This window comes from Corvus cornix, unplaced genomic scaffold (assembly GCF_000738735.6).
Source record: "Corvus cornix cornix isolate S_Up_H32 unplaced genomic scaffold, ASM73873v5 scaffold17, whole genome shotgun sequence".
NCBI lineage: Eukaryota > Metazoa > Chordata > Aves > Passeriformes > Corvidae > Corvus > Corvus cornix.
Genome location: NW_024108685.1, coordinates 56209 through 72902, shown reverse-complemented (window position 1 = coordinate 72902; position 16694 = coordinate 56209). Strand labels below are relative to the sequence as shown.

Here is a 16694-nt window from a genome sequence, read left to right as displayed (position 1 = left end):
CGGGTGAGTCCGGCATGGAGCAGGGACCCACCTGCAGCCCCGGCAGGAGCCCGGGCCGGAGCAGGGGATGCCTGAGAGAGGCCCTGAGCCCGTGGGAAGCCCGTGCAGAGCCGTGGAAGTGGCTCCTGGCGGGACTCGTGAGCCCGTGGGGGATCCCCGCTGGAGCAGCCTGCTCCTGAGGGACTGTGTCCGCGGCAGGGACCCCAGGCTGGAGCAGGACAAGGATTCCTGTCCCCGAGGGGGAGGCAGTGACATGACCTGACTGCGACCCCCATCCCCTGTGCCCCTGGGTGGGGAGGAGGGAGGGAATGGGGGATAAAGAGAAGCTCGGGAAGGAGGGAAGGGTGGGGGGAAGATGTTTTCGTAGGAATTATTTTACTTCTCATTCTCGTGCTCTGATTTGTTTGACAATAAATTCAATTCATTTCCCCAAGTCAGGTCTGTTGTTTCTGTAACCAGTGAGTGAACTCTCCCTGCCCTTATCCCGACCCTGCCGCCTTTCCTGGTGTGTTCTGTTCCCTGCCCAGGTTGAGGGGGGCAGTGACAGAGCGGGTTTGGTGGCCCCGGGCACCCAGCCAGGCCCAGCCCAGCCCAATAATCGCTGCAAGAATTCACTCCAGCATTAAGCAGCACCAGGGCGGGTCCGGCTGCGCTCGCAGGCAGCCGTTTGGGAGAAATGGGACACAATGAGAGGAGGGACGTGATGCCAGTGGGTGCAATTGCCTTCCTCCGAGCTGGCAGGGAGAGGAGGAGGGAGAAACTGGTGCAAAGTAAACGGGAGAGCGAGAGGGACAAGGCTGGAGCTGCAGAAGGTGGGCCGCCAGGGATTCTGCTTTCCAGCTCTGTGGGGTGAAAGGAAGTGATGTAAAATCCATCAAGGAAAAGAGAGGAGAAAGAGCAGGTGGTGGAAACCGCCGACAGTTTGGATTCACTTTATCTGTCGGGTCTGCAAACTCCAAGCAGTGACTGATGCCCGACACTGACAGCGCTGCGATGTGTGCTGTGCCGCTCCTCTGGCTGCAGCCCGGCTGGGTGAGACCCCCACGAGCAGCTTCCCGGGAGGCTGCTTCGCTTTTTGGGGCCATTTGTGGCAATTTTGCAGGTATTTTTACCTTGGCACTGTTTTTTGGGGATACGAGGGACCCCGGCACAGGGCCGGCCCCGGCGCTGGCGCCTCTGGGCTGTTTTGAGGCGGGGGGGAACCCGCTGGGGCCGTGCGGGAAAAGCGGGTGCGGGGTTTCTAAAGGGGCGCGGTGGGAGCTCCGCGGGCCAGACCGGATCGGGCCCAGCAGCGCCCCGGGGCCGCCGCCGTGTGGGGCCGAAGCCGCCCCACACCGGGATCGGTGCCTGGGGGCGGATTCGAGTGAAGGGACTCAGCAGGACCGGTGCGGGAGTGTTTACGTAAGGCACCGAGCTTTGTGGCCGGGGAGACACAATTTTGGGAGGTTTTCCTCCCTGTTCGTGCCGTGGTTTGAACACAGCAGGGAGCAGAGCCAGGAAACATCAGCGCCCATTCATGCGGGCGGCTGTTGCAGCGACGGCAGAACCGGCTCCCGCATCCCCCACCTGGCTCCCGCATCCCCCACCTGGCTCCCGCATCCCCCACCTGGCTCCCACATCCCCCGCCTGGCTCCCGCATCCCTCACCTGGCTCCCGCGTCTCCCTCCTGGCTCCCGTGTCTCCCTCCTGGCTCCCACATCCCTCCCGAGCGTCTGTCCCGACCCCCAGGTCAGAGTTTGGTGGCTTCTCTCTGGCATATCCACTGTGAGTCCAAGTCGCAGTTCTCAGGGGTGATGGTGCTGCCTCTGATCGTCCCACAGAGTCCAGGTCTCTCCCTGAGGTCCAGCTGGAACCTGCAGGGTCAGGAATGAGCCCGGGTCACCCCCGGGGGTCCCTCAGGTGACAGCGGGGTGCCCCCCTTGGCCCCCAGCGCTGCCCCTGGCACTCCCCGATCCCGGTCCTGCTGGGAGCCGTTCACCCACGTCCAGCCCATCCCGGCCGCGGGCACCCAGAGCCCGACCCACAAGGAGAGCGCGGGTTTCTGCAGGGTTTCATGTAGGAATTCCTGCCTCGGGGAAGGAGAAGTGGTGACACTCACAGGCCATGGTTGCTCATCCCAAAACAGGCTCTGTCCTCATCCCAGGACTGAGCCCCACCCGCGTTCCCCACGCTCTGCCACAGGCACCCGGAGGTGCTTGGACACGGGGGGAAGGGGGAGGCTGATCCCGGGATTCTGGGAGCCCCCTCACCCTTCCCGTGCACCACAAGCCCCCCGGTGCAGCCCCGGGTCCATCCCACGTTCCCGACCCCATCATTGCCCCCGATCCCCACAGTCCTCCTGGCTCCTGCTCCAAGGGCTGTATCCAGGGGAGACCCAGTAGCTCTTGGTCCTGCCCAGCGTCCAGCCCTGGGGGACCAAACCAAACCAAACCGAGCGGAGGTGGGACCCCCCAGCAGCGCCTCTCTGCCGCCCCAGCTGAAGCCCTCGCTGGCTGCTCCAGGCATGATGAGCAGACTGGGAGCACTGGGAAGGGGCCCCGGCTTGGGGCGCAAGCCCCCGGGGCAGCCCCACGGCTCCGCCAGCTGGGATGGAACGTGGGAGGGGGAGCAGGGCAAGGGAGGGGGGCTGTCAGTTCCCAGGGGATACAAGGGACAGTGGGGGCACTGCACAAGCATTTCATGCAAAAGTAACAAAATAATGAGGAAAATAACAACAACAGCAACACTGGCACTGTCAATGCTGACAGAGGTCATGCCAGGCCATTTCACAGAATGTTCCAAGTTAGGAGGGACCCAGAAGGATTGAGTCCAACTCTTAATAGTGTGGCCCGTGTGGGGTCAAATCACAACCTTGGCATTATTAGTACCCTGCTCTAAGCCAGGTCGCAATAATTTAGCAGCAAATGTTTCAGGGCTTTATGCGCAGGTTATGTCAATGTCTGTATTCAGGTTCAGGGGATAAATATGTGGTGTTACAGAAACAGGATGAGTTCTGGGATGGTTGTAGAAGGAGCAAGAAACCCCCAGCCCCAGCACAGGCAGCCACACATCAGCTTCCACATCATCTCCTCTTCCTGCAGCTTCATCTCCTGGAGACCAGGCACCAAGGGGACCCTGTAAAGTGGCACTGAGGTCACCCTGACAGTCAGTGCACGGCAGACGCTGCGGCTGAGGAAGGACATCCCCGTGCTGGGGGGGGAAGAGGTGAAGCTGAGCCTGCCCAGCAGGGAGAAGGTCCTCTCTGCATCCCCTGTTACAGGGGAGTTTGTGCCTGTCTTGGTTTGAAAGACGGGTGTCTGCCAAGGAAGGCAAAAACCTCCCTTGGAATGGAAAATGCAACCCCCTTCCCTCCGAGTTATTATAAATTTGAAATCAAGGGGCTTTCTGGCAAAGATATGGGAAATAGGAATAACAGTTCTTTACTATTATATATCGGTATGTGTATAACAAGGCAAACAAACAGCAATAACTCTGGCAGTAACAGCAAACAATCACAAACCCAGTGCCAGCCTTCTCGGCTGTTGGGCCCTTTCCCCTCGGGTGCAGTTCCGCTCGCAGCCGGCAGGGGCGCTGGCGGCTCCCGGTGAGCAGGGCAGGTGCGATGGTTCCCCCGCGGCTGCAGGGGGCGCTCCGGAGCGAGCTCGGGGAGCGCGCGGCACTGGCGGCCTGGGATCCCGGGAAGGGATGGAACAAAGGCTTCACAAACCCCTGGGCAGCCGATCCCGGTGTCAGGCTGGACCCTTGGAACAGCAGGCTGGAACAGCAGGGACGGAGCACAAATCCCAGGGGGCAGACGAGGAACTCCAGAGCTGCGGTGGGAACCCTGGGAGATCTGGGCAGGCAGGGCATGCGGGGCTACAGAGCAGCGAAGGCTCGAAGCAATGGTGGGGGCAGGGCAGCCGCAGCCTGGCTCCCAGCGGGGCAGGGAAAGGTGGGCTTGGGAATCTGGGGTTTCTCCCTGAGGCGCCCAAGAAGATGGTGAAAAGGTCCCTTTTTTAGTGAGGTGGGGTATTAGGGTCCTGGTGCAACAGCTGAGGCTCCAGTTAGCAGGCTCCACTCATGGTAGAAGAAAGGCAGCTGAAAGCAGAAGCCTGCAGTGCTGATGAAGTCCCTCCACAACGATGGCAGCCTCTCTCCATCCCAATGCTGACAACAGCAGCCTGCCCAGGGTGTACCCAACCCCCAGGTGAAAGAGAGTAGCAAGCTGGACCCCTCCCTCTGTGGCCAGGTCTTTTGTTTTTCTTAAGCACCCAGTAATTTTTGCCCTGGCAACATATATGGGAAAAGTTCTTTAAGAGGAAAAGAAAACAGGAGAATTCCTAAAAACCCCGACATATGCTCATGGTCATCTCATGGTCATGGTTCTGTCCTGGTCACAGTCATGGACATCTCACAGTCACAGTCATTTCCTGATCACCATCATCTCATGCTTATTGTCATCTCACTGTAATGGTCATCTCATGGTCATGGTTGTGTCATGGTCACAGTCATGATCATCTCAGGTCACAAACATCACATGCTCATAGTAATCTCAGTCATGGTCATCTCATTGTAAGGGTCATCTCATGGTCGTGGTCATGTCATGGTCACAGTCATGGTCATTGCATGGTCATGGTCATCTCATGATTGTTTTGTGGTCAACTCATGGCCACAATCATATCATGGTCATCTCACAGCTGTGCTTGTGTCACGGTCATTTCATGGTCACAGTCATTTCCTGATCACCATCGTCTCATGGTCATGGTCCTCTCATGGTCATCTCACATTCACCTCATGTCATGATCGTCTCATAACCATGGTCATGTCATGGTCTTGATCACCACATGGCCATGGTGTGTTGTGGTCATCTCTTGGTCATGGTCATCGCATTGTTATGGTCATCTTAGGGCCATGATCATGTCATGGTCATCTCTTGCTCGTCTCATTGTCTTGATGACCTCATGGCTATGGTTTTGTCATGGTCATCTCATGGTCACAGTAATTTCATGGTCATGATCATCTCATGGTCATCTCACATCATGGTCATGGTCATCTTATGGCCATCTCACCATCATGGTCATTTCACTGTAATGGTCATCTCATGGTCATGATCACGTCATGGTCACAGTCATGGTCATCTTGTGGTCATGGTCATTTCCTGGTCACCATCATCTCATGTTCATTGTCATCTCACTGTAATGGCCATCTCATGATCATCTCACAGTCACCTCATGATCGTGATAATTTCACAGCCATGGTCATGTCATGATCATCTCATGGTCTTGATCACCACATGGCCATGGTGTGTTGTGATCATCTCATGGTCTTGATCACCTCATAGCCATGGCAGTATCATGATCATGTCACGGTCATGGTCATCTTATGGTCACCGTCATCTCAAGGTCATGGTTGTGCCATGGTCATTGCATGGCCATGGTCATCTCATGGTCACAATCATGCCCTGGTCTCGATCATGTCACAGTCATGTTGTGGTTAACTCACAGTCATGGTCATCTCATGGTCATGGTCGTCTTCTGATCCCCATCATCTCATGCTTACAATCATCTCACTGTAATGGTCATCTCGTGGTCACACTCATCTCATGGTCATGGTATTCTCCTGGTCATGGTCATTTCCTGACCACCATCATCTCATGCTTGTGGTCATCTCATTGTAATGGTCATCTCGTGGCCACAATAATGTCATGGCCGTGGTCATCTCTTGCTCATCTCATGGTCTTTATGACTCCATGGCCATGGTTCTGTCATGGTCATCTCATGGTCACAGTCATGTCATGGTCACAGTCATGGTCATCTCATGTTCATGGTCATCTCTTGATCACAATCATCTCATGCTCATGGTCATGGTCAGCTCATGTTCACCTCAGGCCTGTGTTGTGGTCGTCTCATGGTCATGATCATCTCATGGTCATCTCATGGCCACAATCATATCGTGGCCGTCTCATGGTTATGGTCATTTCCTGACCACCATCATCTTATGCTCATGGTCATCTCACAGTCACCTCATGGTCACAATCATTTCACAGCCGTGGTCATGTCATGATCTACTCATGGTCTTGATCACCACATAGCCATGGTGTGTTGTGGTCATCTCATGGTCATCTCTTGGTCAAGACTGTGTCATGGTCACAGTCCTGGTCATCTCATGGTCATGGTCATTTCCTGGTCACCATCATCTCATGCTCATGGTCATCTCATTGCAATGGCCATCTCATGGTCACCACCATATCATTGTCACCTCATGATCACCTCATGCTCACAATTATGTCACGATCACCTCAAAGCCGTGGTTGCGCCATGGCCAACCCATGGTCATCTCTTGGTCCCAGTCATCTCATGGTCAGGGTTGGGGTTGTGTCATGGTCATCTCATGGTGATGGTCACTGTCATGGTCATCCCGTCTGTGGTCATGGTCACCTCACAGTTGTATTTTGGTCATCTCATGGTCACTTTCGTCCCATGTCCATCTCCCTGCTGTGCTCATGCCATGGTCATGCTCATGCTCCAAGATCCCGAACCCCGAGTTTGGGACACTCAAGGACCGCTGGGGACAATGAGGCTTGGTCTGACCCCTCCCGCCCCCACTGCCCCTCCAGGAGACCAACACGGCCAAACTCTCCTGGGGACACGGCCAAACTCTCCTGGGGACACCTCAGATATGGGACACGGAGCGGGAAATGAATCCCAGGGGATGGAGCCGGGCATGGGCGGCAAGTCCCCATCCTGCTTCTGGTGTCCCCAACCTGCTCCTGGTGTCCCCATCCTGATCCTGGTTCTGGTGTCTCCAACCTGCTACCAGTGTCCCCATCCCAGTCATGGTGTTCCCATTCCCAATCCTTGGTGTCCCCAGCCTGGTCCCAGTGTCCCCATCCCAGTCCCCAGTGTCCCCATTGCCATTCCTGGCTCCCAGAGAGGAACTGCCGGACACCGGAGGAGGGAACCCAGATTTATTGCCCAAAGCAGAGGAATTTCATACAAAATTTGAATCATCAGGAATAATCATGGTTCTTGGCTTTAAAACACGGGAAAATGGGAAATTGATCTGTCGGGGAGAGCTGTGGGGTGGGTGGGAGCAGCAGGATGGACAGGGCTGAGATGGGAGAGGCTGGGATTGGGTGGGAGCAGCGGGATGGGCAGGGCTGGGATGGGAGAGGCCAGGATGGGCAGAGCTGGGATGGGCGGAAGCAGCGGGATGGGCAGGGCTGGGATGGGAGAGGCCGGGATGGGCAGAGCTGGGATGGGCGGGAGCAGTGGGATGGGCAGGGCTGGGATGGGAGAGGCCGGGATGGGCAAGCTTGGGATGGGCGGGAGCAGTGGGATGGGCAGGGCTGGGATGGGAGAGGCCGGGAATGGGCAGGGCGCGGGATGGGCGGGAGCAGCGGGGATGAGCAGGGTCGGGATGGGAGAGGCCGGGATGGGGCAGGGCCGGGGATGGGCAGGAGCAGTGTGGATGAGCTGGCTGAATCTGAAGAGGGGAAGGGGGGCTGCTCTGGTCCCGCTCTGTGGATCGCTCAGAGGGCGATTCCTGTCAGGATGAGAGAGGGTCACAGTGTCTCCCTGTCCCCATTCCACAGGATGGACCTGGCTGTGGAGCCCATGGAGAGCGGAAGCTGCTCTGGAATCCCACCTGATCCTGCTCCAATCCTGCCTGTACTAGTTTGAAAACAAACCAATGGGAGGCACCAAGTCAGAATAACAATTTAACAGGGATATCAAAAAAATAAAGGCAGAAAACACTTGGCTAAACTGACAGAGTCAGGATACAACCTGACACCCTGTTAGTCAGGGTGGCGGTAGCAGTCCGATAAGATGGTGGCTGCAGTCCTCCTGAAGTGGTAGATGTGGTTCTGTCGAAGCAATGATCCTGTAGAAGGGGCTGCTCTTCCTCAGAAGGTCCAGTGGTGGCTATGTAGCTCCTGTCCACTGGAAATCCAGTGGAAACAGTGTCTCTGGTGCTCAGAGTCTCAGATTATATCCAGGATGGAATGCTTGGTTCCTCACTCTGGGTGGAGCATCTCGAAATGGGATGATGCGTCTTGAGGCCAGATGTTGATGGGCTCATTAACAGAAGATGGTCCGGAGGGAGTTATCTATGAGTCGTGGCAGGACAATGATGGGCCATTAACAGAAAGATAGTCTGGGGGGAGGAGGCAACGAAACACCGCCCCACCTGATTTCAACAGCTCCTGAGGATGGTAATAGAATACACTGCAACCCAGAACACTGCCGCAATCCTGCTCCATCCATCCCACCTAATCCTGCTCCATCCATCCCACCTGATCCTGCTCCATCCATCCTGACCCGGTCCCCTTCTGGAATCCCACCCCAATCCCGCTCCGTACCTGCAGATGAGCCGTTGGTTCCCATGTCTTTTCCTGCAGAAAGAGAAGATCCATGAGATTCCAGCACGGATCATACACCGGGATTACCCCCAGGATCCATCCTGGGATCCGCATGGAAGGGATCCAGAGCCGGATCCACCGCTGGTACTCACCGGCTGGCGGGCTGTATCCATGGTTCTGCCTCCTCCCTATGGAAATAAAGTGGGATCAGCACCCGTGGTGGGGGATTCCTGGAACGGTGCCGGGCGGATCCGTGCCCCTTCCCGACCCCCATCCTGTGTCAACCCCGTACCGGATTGGAGCTTCCAGACGATGAATCCGACAAGGAGAATGAGGATGACAATGGCAGCAATGACGAACGCAGCAACCACCAGGATGAGATTCCTGCCAGATTCCGGCTCTGGGAAATGCAGGACAGTGAGGGGGGGGGAGGGGAATCCCCAGTTGGGAATTCCCAAATTCCCAATTCCCACATTCCCAATTCCCACACTCCCAGCCTCACCCCAGGTGAAGATCCCAGGCTCCGGCATTCCGGAATGCTCCACCCGGCACCGGTACTGCTCCCGCTCCTCCGGCCGCGCCTCGATCCTGGCCCAGGTGTGGAAGGTGCCGTCGCTGTTGGGAACAATCCCACCCCACTCCGTCTCCTGATCCCGGATTTCATCCCCCTTCATCCAGCTGACTGCGATGGGCCTGGGGTAGAATCCGTACACGTGGCAGGACAAGATCAGCGTCCCGAATTCCTCTTTTCCGGACACATGGACATCAGGGGGTTCTGGAATGGGGTAACGGTGAGATGCATCCATGGAATTCCACAGGAACGGGATGGGGATGAGATCTAGTCATGGAATTCCACGGGAATGGGATGGGGGTGAGATCCACCCATGGAATTCCCACAGGAATTCCCATGTTCCCAAGTCCTCCATTCCCAAATCCCAGATTCCCACAGGAATTTTGCTCCCACCTTTGCGCTCCAGCGCCTCCTGCCCGTATTCAACGTATTTCTGGAGCCCTTCTGTGCAGATGTGCTCCAGGTAATTCGTCCAATGCTCCACCGTGACCCCGTCACTATTCCAGCTCCTTGTGGTGACCTGGGCAGCGCTGTTGGCTGCCACGAAGCTCTGGGATCTCGGCTCGAAGGAGAGGAAATCCTGCCCGTCATAGCCGAGCCGATAGGATCCACGGACACGCCCGTCGGACAGGAGATCACAGCCACAATCCCGCTGCAGTGTGTGGAGACCTGGGGGGGGATCAGACCCACAGAGACCCATGGAATTGTGTCCCAGCCCCACGGAGCCCCAGAGTCCGATGGAAACCCACAGATCCCATCCCAGCCCCTTGGAGCCCCATGGATCCACATCCCAAACCCATGGATCACAAGAGATCCCATCCCAGCCTCATGGATCTGCATCCCAGCCCCCTGGAGCCCTGTGAATCCACATCCCAGCCCCACAGATCCCATCCCAGCCCCACAGACCCCATGGATCCCATCCCAGCCCCATGGATCCCATCTCAGCCCCGGCTCCGCCCACTCACCCCCGCTCTGGTTGTACCGGCCCCGCGCTGTCTCCAGGTTCACAGCATCCATCTGCTGGCTCCTCTTAGAAGTCTCAGTCTCGCTATCCCAATATCCCGGCTCGGGTCCCTTCTCCATCCACGGCGTCAGCGGCTCCACCCGGCCCCGCTCGCTGTCGTAGCGCCAGAAGGGGATCCCATCCAGGAACCCCATGGACGTGAACTGGGGGATCCCCGGGCCGGGCTCCGACACCGCCACAGACAGGTACCGCAGGGAGTGGAGAACTGGGGGGACACGGAGATTTGGGGGGTCTAGGAGGGTCATGGATCAATGAAAGGGGAACTGGGAGAGCTGGGAAGGGGTTGGGGATCTCATGACCCAGGAAAAGGGGGTGCAGGGAGTCCCTGTGCCCAGGAAAGGGGTGCAGGGGTCCCCAGTGTCAGGGAAAGAGGAGTCATGAGGTGGGGAGACCTGGGATAGCCGGAATGGGGGGCTTGGGGTCCTTGACGCAGAGGAAAGGGGGAGATGGGGGATGAGAAAAGCAGGAATGGGTGTCCAGGGTGTCTCAGGGTCAAGGAAAAGGGGGAAGTCTGGGGACTGGGGAAGGTAAGATGGCTGGGAAGGAGGTATCGGGTGGGACTGGTGCAGGATAAAGGAGTGCAGGGAGGTCCCAGTGCCTGGGACTGGAAATTTGGGGGGACCCCCAGGGACCCTCCCAGACCCCGGGACCCCCATCAGAAAGTGCAGGGGGTGCAGAGCTGGGGGGACACAGAGACTGGAGGGGTCTGGGGGTGTCCAAGCATCGTCAGGAAGCGGAATGGGGAGAGCCGGGAAGGGTCCGAGGCTCAAGGAAGGGACTGGGAAAGGCAGGAATGGGGGTGCAGGGGGTCTCTTAGGTTTTAACTTTTATATTTTTCAAATCCTGTACTGCTTAGTGTGTAACTCTGAAGTTTCTTGTAGCCTGTTAAATTATGTTCTCTCATGCCAGGTAGACATAACAAAGCCTCTCTGGGCCTGCTCTTCAAGGACACCCAGACCGTCCTAGGCCCAAAAAGTATAAACCAAAAGCCTTTGAGAGGGGGGCAAGTGGAGGGGAAATTACATCATTAAACTGAAACTTTAATTGGAGAATTAACCCTGATATGCAAATGAACCAAACCTATAAAAGTGTGAAGAACTCATGACCAGGGGTCCATCTTGGCAAAAGCCTCTGGCTCCCCAGGGGTACCTTGGAAGGCCTTTCAAATAAACACCTGCTTTATTCTCTTACTCCTGTCTAGTCTCTCTTTCTAGGAGGCCTCTTAAGGCATCACCTGGGTCACAGGAAAGGGGGGGCTGGGGCTGGGAGAGGCAGGCGGATCCCAGGGGCACAGTTTGGGAGACCCGAAAGTGAAAGAGACCGAGGGAGTGCGGGGGGAGGGGAGGGGAGGGGATGGGGAAAAAGGGGAATTCCAGAGAATTCAGCTGGATCCCACTGGATCCCGCTGCCGCGACGCCCTTGGAGACCCCTGGGAAGCCCGGGACCCTCCAGGACGCCCTTTCGGGAAGCAGCAGGAGTGGAAAACGGGGGACACAGAAATTTGGGAGATCTAGGGGGTGCAAAAGCCAAGGAAAAGGGTGGGACTGGGGTCCAGGAAGGGTGGGATGCCCGGGAAGGGGTGCAGGGGGGTCCCAGTCCCGGATAAGGGGGTGCAGGGGATCCCGGTGCCCAGGAATGGGAGTTCAGGGGAATTCCCATGTTGGGGAATGCGGGTTCAGGGAAGTTTCCTTCCCAGCTTTTGGGATTCAGGGGAGTCCCGGTGCCACATAAGGTGGTCTGGGGCTTTCTGGTGCTGGGGAAGGGGTTACAGGGGAGTCCCGGTGCCAGGAAATGAATGTTCAAGGGGGTCCCTGTGCCCAGGAATGGCGGTTCAGGGGGGCTCCGGTGCCAGATAAGGGGGTACAGGGGGGTCCCGGTGCTGGGGAAGGGGATGGAAGGAGATCACAGGACCAAAAATGGGGGTTCAGGGGGCTTCCAGTGGCCGGAAATGGAAACTTTGGGCGGGGTCCCGGTGCCGGGGGTCCCACTCACCTTTCTTCACCCTCCCCAGGGCCCCCAGGAGCCCCAAGAGCACCCCGAGAGCCGGCGCTGGAGCCATCACACTGCTCCACTATGGCCCCACTTGGTCCCATTCCAGCCCTGGCCCCCCATTGGAGCCGCTATTTCCCGCTTGCCAGTGGCAACCCGATTATTTTGTCAGTGGGGGGATCCCGGTCTCAGAGGTTGGGACTCAGAAGCAGAAGAACCCGAGGGAGCGTGGGGGGGGTGGGAGGGGAGGGGCTGGGGAAAGGGGAATTCCCGGGAATTCTTCTGGATCCCTCTGGATCCCCACTGCAACCCTCCTGGAGCCCTCTGGGAAGCACCTGGGACACCCTGGGACCCCCCCTTAAGAAAGCCATGGGAGTGGAGAACTGGGGGGATACGGAAATTTGGGAGACCTGGGCGGGGTCCAAAGGTCAAAGAAAAGGGTGGGTCTGGGGTCTGGGAAGGGCAGGATGCCCAGGAAGGGGTGCAGGGGGTCCCAGTGCCAGATAAGGGGGTGCAGGGGGTGCCAGAACATGTAAAGGGGATCCAGGAGGGGGTCCCCATGCCCAGGAATGGGGTTTCAGGGGGTCCCAGGTCAAGGAAAGGGGGATGAGGGCACTGGGAGAGGCGGGATGGGGGGTCCGGGGGTGCCCCTGTGCCCAGGAAAGGGGGTCCAGGGGTCTCTGGTGTTGAGGAAAAAGGAGGCTGGGGGCTGGGAAAGGCAGGAATGGGGGTGCAGGGGGTTCCTGGATCAAGGAAAAGCAGGGGCTAAGGTCTCGGAGAGGGGGAGGGCCGGGAAAGCGGGTGCGGGGGGGCATTGGTGCAGGATAAGGGAGTTCAGGGGGGTCCCCGTGCCCAGGAATTGGGGATTCAGGGGGATTCCAATCCTGGATATGGGGGTTCAGGGGGTCCCCGAGATGGGGAAATGGTCTCAGTTCCCCCAAAATGGAGATCCAGGGGAGTCCCTGTGCCCAGGATTGGGGGTTCAGGGGGTCCTGATGCCGAATAAGGGGGTGCAGAGGGGTCCAAGTACCCTGAAATGGGGGTTCAGGGGAGTTCCCTTCCCAGAAATCAGGGTTCAGGGGGGTCCCAGTGCCAGATAAGGGGGTGGTGGGCATCTGATGCTGGGGAAGGGGTGGAGGGGGGTCCCCGCTCACAGGAATGGGGGTTCAGGGGGTCCTGGTGCTGGATGAGGAGGTGAAGTGGGTCCCGGTGCCTAAGAAATGGGCTTCAGGGGGGTTCCCTTCTCGGGTTTTGGAGTTCAGGGGGGTCCTGGTGCCGGGAGATGGGGGTTCAGAGGGGTCCCTGTACCCAGGAATGGGGGGCCAGGGGGGTCCCGGTGCCAGATAAGGAGGTGCAGGGGTTCCCGGTGCTGGGGAAGGGGGTACAGGGGGGGTCCCAGTGCCCGGAAATGAACGTTCAAGGGGGTCACCGTGCCCAGGAAGGGGGGTTCAGAGGGGTCCCGGTGCCGGGGGCAATCAGCAGTCACGGGCAGATTCCGGTGGCACAGCGTGGGAGAGGTGACAGTGACAGGGAGTGCGGGGGAAGAGGAGGGGACAGAGAAAACCCTAGGAATTGCCCTGAATCCCCCCTGGGAACCCCTGTGTTATAAATATATATTATAATATTGGCTTCTCGCAAAGTATTAAGGTAGATATTATATAATGTTAGAAATGCTTTTTGCTGTGTAGATGTAGTTTTCTCTCTTTTTAGCAAGAATGTTAGCAAATGAGCAAGTAAGAGAACCTCCAAGCAAACACAGGATGAGGCCCGAGAAGCTGCTGATCAACACTTTGTCCAGAGAACAAAAGGGCCCAAAGGCTGCTCCGCCCGGAGAACGGGCGGCCAGGAGAGTCCGAGAGCCGCTATCACCGCTCTGGCCCGGGGGCAAAGAGGCCCAAAGCTGCAATCAGCCCTGACTGTCTAGAGAATTAAGAGATCCACCCTACCATCGACTCTTACCTAGTGAGCCCAACCCCAAGAATCAAAAGAAATAAAACCGCAAGGCAGAAGAGTACGCATGCTTTAAAAAGGCGGAACCAAGGAGTGGCCATGCAGAACAGTTCCTGGAAAAGTTTGAATATGAATAGAGAACAGACAGTAAAAATGGTATAAAAAGGATTCACCTCGGGCATCAGGTGTGCTCTTGGCAGAGCGCCAAGGCACCCGGTCGTTATCCCTTTGCTTTATTTTATGTGTCTCTTATTGTCTTTATATTAAACTCTTTAAATTCTAACAGGAGAGTGAACCTCGTTTTTCACACCTGGCACCCCCCCACAGGAAACGCAGGGGTGGAGAGCTGGGGGACTCAGAGACTGGAGGGGTCTGGGGGTGTCCAAGGGTCAGGAGGCGGAACTGGGAGAGCCGGGAAGGGTCCGAGGTTCAAGGAAGGGACTGGGAGAGGCGGGATGGGGGGTCCAGGGGGTCCCTGTGCCCACGAAAGGGGGTCCAGGGGTCCCCGGTGTGGAGGGAAGCGGGGTCTGGGTGCTGGGAAAGGCAGGAATGGGGGTGCAGGGGGTCCCTGGGACACGGGAAAGGGGGGCTGGGGCTGGGAGAGGCGGGCGGAGCCCGGGGGCGAAGTTTGGGAAACGCGAAAGCGAAAGAGACCGAGGGAGCGCGGAGGAAGGGGAGGGGGGGAAAGGGGGAATTCCAGGGAATTCAGCTGGATCCCACTGGATCCCCGCTGCCGCGACTCCCCTGGAGACCCCTGAGACGCCCGGGACCCTCTGGGACCTCCTTTTGGGAAGCGGTGGGAGTGGAAAACAGGGGGGACACGAAAATTTGGGAGATCTGGGGGGTCCAAAAGCCGAGGAAAAGGGCGGGACTGGGGTCTGAGAAGGGCGGGATGCCCGGGAAGGGGTGTAGGGGGTCCCAGTCCCGGATAAGGGGATGCAGGGGAGTTTCCTTCCCGGAATTCGGGGTTCAGGGGGGTCCCAGTACACGAAAATGGAGATTCAGGGGGGTTCTGGCGGCAGATAAGGGCGTACAGGGGTTCTCGAGTCTAGGGAAGGGGGTGCAGGGGGGTCCCAGTGCCAGGAAATGAACGTACAAGGAGGTCCCGGTGCCCGGGAATGGGGGTTCAGGGGGGTCCCGGTGCTGGGAAGGGGATGGAGGGCGGTCACAGGACCAAAAATGGGACTTCCGGGGGATTCCCGTGCCCGGGAATGGGGGTTTAGGGGTTCCCGGTGGGCGGAAATGGAGGTTCAGGGGGGTCCCGGTGCCGGGGGTCCCACTCACCTTTCGTCGCCCCCCCCGGGGCCCCCAGGAGCCCCAGGAGCCCCAAAAGCACCCCCAGATCCGGCGCTAGAGCCATCGCAGCCATCACCGAGCGGAGCTGTGGCGCAGCTTGTGAAACGCGAAAGCGAAAGGGACCGGGGGAGCGCGGCGGGGGCGGGGGAGGGGAAAGGGGGGAACTCCAGGGAATTCACCTGGATCCCCTCCCCGGACCCTTCCCTGGACCCTCCCCGACCACGCAGTGCGGGACCCCCGGGCCGGGCTGGGCTGAACTCCCGAGCCCTGTGGCCAAACTCTGCCTGTAAATCATGCCACAACCGGGCCAGGAGACACTTCAGAGACAGAGCCAGAGAAGTGGGTATTTGCTTTATTCGGCGCGCCGGGTGTGTGGGGATCGCTCCTCCACACACACCGGTGTCTTGTTGACTCCGGCGAGGGAAGACATGCAGTCAGTCAATGTGATTGATAATGCAAGCTTCAATTTATTGAAATTCAAACTTTGCTTTTATACACTCAAATATGCATACTTGTCACTTCTCTATTGATGCTGGGTAAAAAGCTACATTTTACACGTATTGCTAATGTTGCGATTCAGGGTTCCTCCTCATCTCTCATGGTCAGTACATCTTGTCAGCACGTCCTGTTGTTTATCTATAACAGGATTGTCAAGAACACTGCGTTTGTGTCTTTGTCTTCTTTCTTTATTCTCATGATTTCTGTTCTCACTATTTCCTTATTCTGCAGCTAGCAAGAGGCTTACAAAGGCCTGCTGATTTCTGCAGTTAGCAAGAGGCCTACTTATGTCAAGCTAAAAAGGTGTTTGCTTGTACAGCTCTTCCAGGGACCCATGTCCCTGATCCTCCAATCATTCCTCAACACCGGTGCTCACTACAACACACTATTAAGGGTTAAATTATGAATATTCATCGCATTCCTTGGGACAGGTGTGGTTATACAAATTGTTTCTCAGAAGTCATTAATATCATTAGCATACGGGTCACGCATGCGCTGTGTGTCCTGGTGGTCGTGCTGAGGAAGACCTCTCCTCTTCCTCAGAGGTCTTTCTGATGAAGACCAGTAGTCATCCTCACAGTGCACTTTTCACCTTTCTCCCTGGGCATGGGTAGTCCTTTGAGGAATGATTCAGCGGTCTCTGAGATAATTCTTGAGCCCTCTATCTGGACAACCCAAAGCGGGGAAAGCTCCGGGACCCGCGCATCCATTTTGTCCTGCGCCTGCGGGGCCCCACCCCTGAGAGAGCAGGACTGGGCCCTGGGACTCCGATCCCTGATTCCCAATCTTCCTCTCTTCTCCTCTCCCTCTCCCTCTCCCTCCCTCTCCCTCTCCCTCTCCCTCTCCCTCTCCCTCTCCTCTCCCCCTCCCCGTGCCCAGTTCGGGTTTCCCAGCAAAGAGAGGCCTGGGGCTGAGGTGCCCCAGGATGGCCGGGAATGGGGGTCCGGGGGTCCCCGGGGTCAGGGAAAAGGGAGATCCAGGGGCTGGGAGAGATGGATACCTGGAAAGGGGGTGCAGGGGGGTGT

General features: G+C 57.6%; 1 protein-coding gene across 1 annotated transcript; it reads right to left on the bottom strand.

Moving 5' to 3' along the window:
• Positions 1 to 7939: 7939 nt before the first annotated feature.
• LOC120412176 (class I histocompatibility antigen, F10 alpha chain-like) lies at positions 7940 to 15277 on the bottom strand. Its single transcript, XM_039572512.1, has 8 exons — positions 15160 to 15277; positions 9878 to 10141; positions 9306 to 9581; positions 8844 to 9179; positions 8634 to 8741; positions 8494 to 8529; positions 8342 to 8374; positions 7940 to 8089 (listed from the first exon to the last, which is right to left on the bottom strand). Exons 1-8 carry the CDS (start codon positions 15242 to 15244, stop codon positions 8061 to 8063), a joined length of 1167 nt encoding a protein of 388 aa, XP_039428446.1. The 5' UTR covers positions 15245 to 15277; the 3' UTR covers positions 7940 to 8060.
• Between the last annotated feature and the right edge of the window lie 1417 nt (positions 15278 to 16694).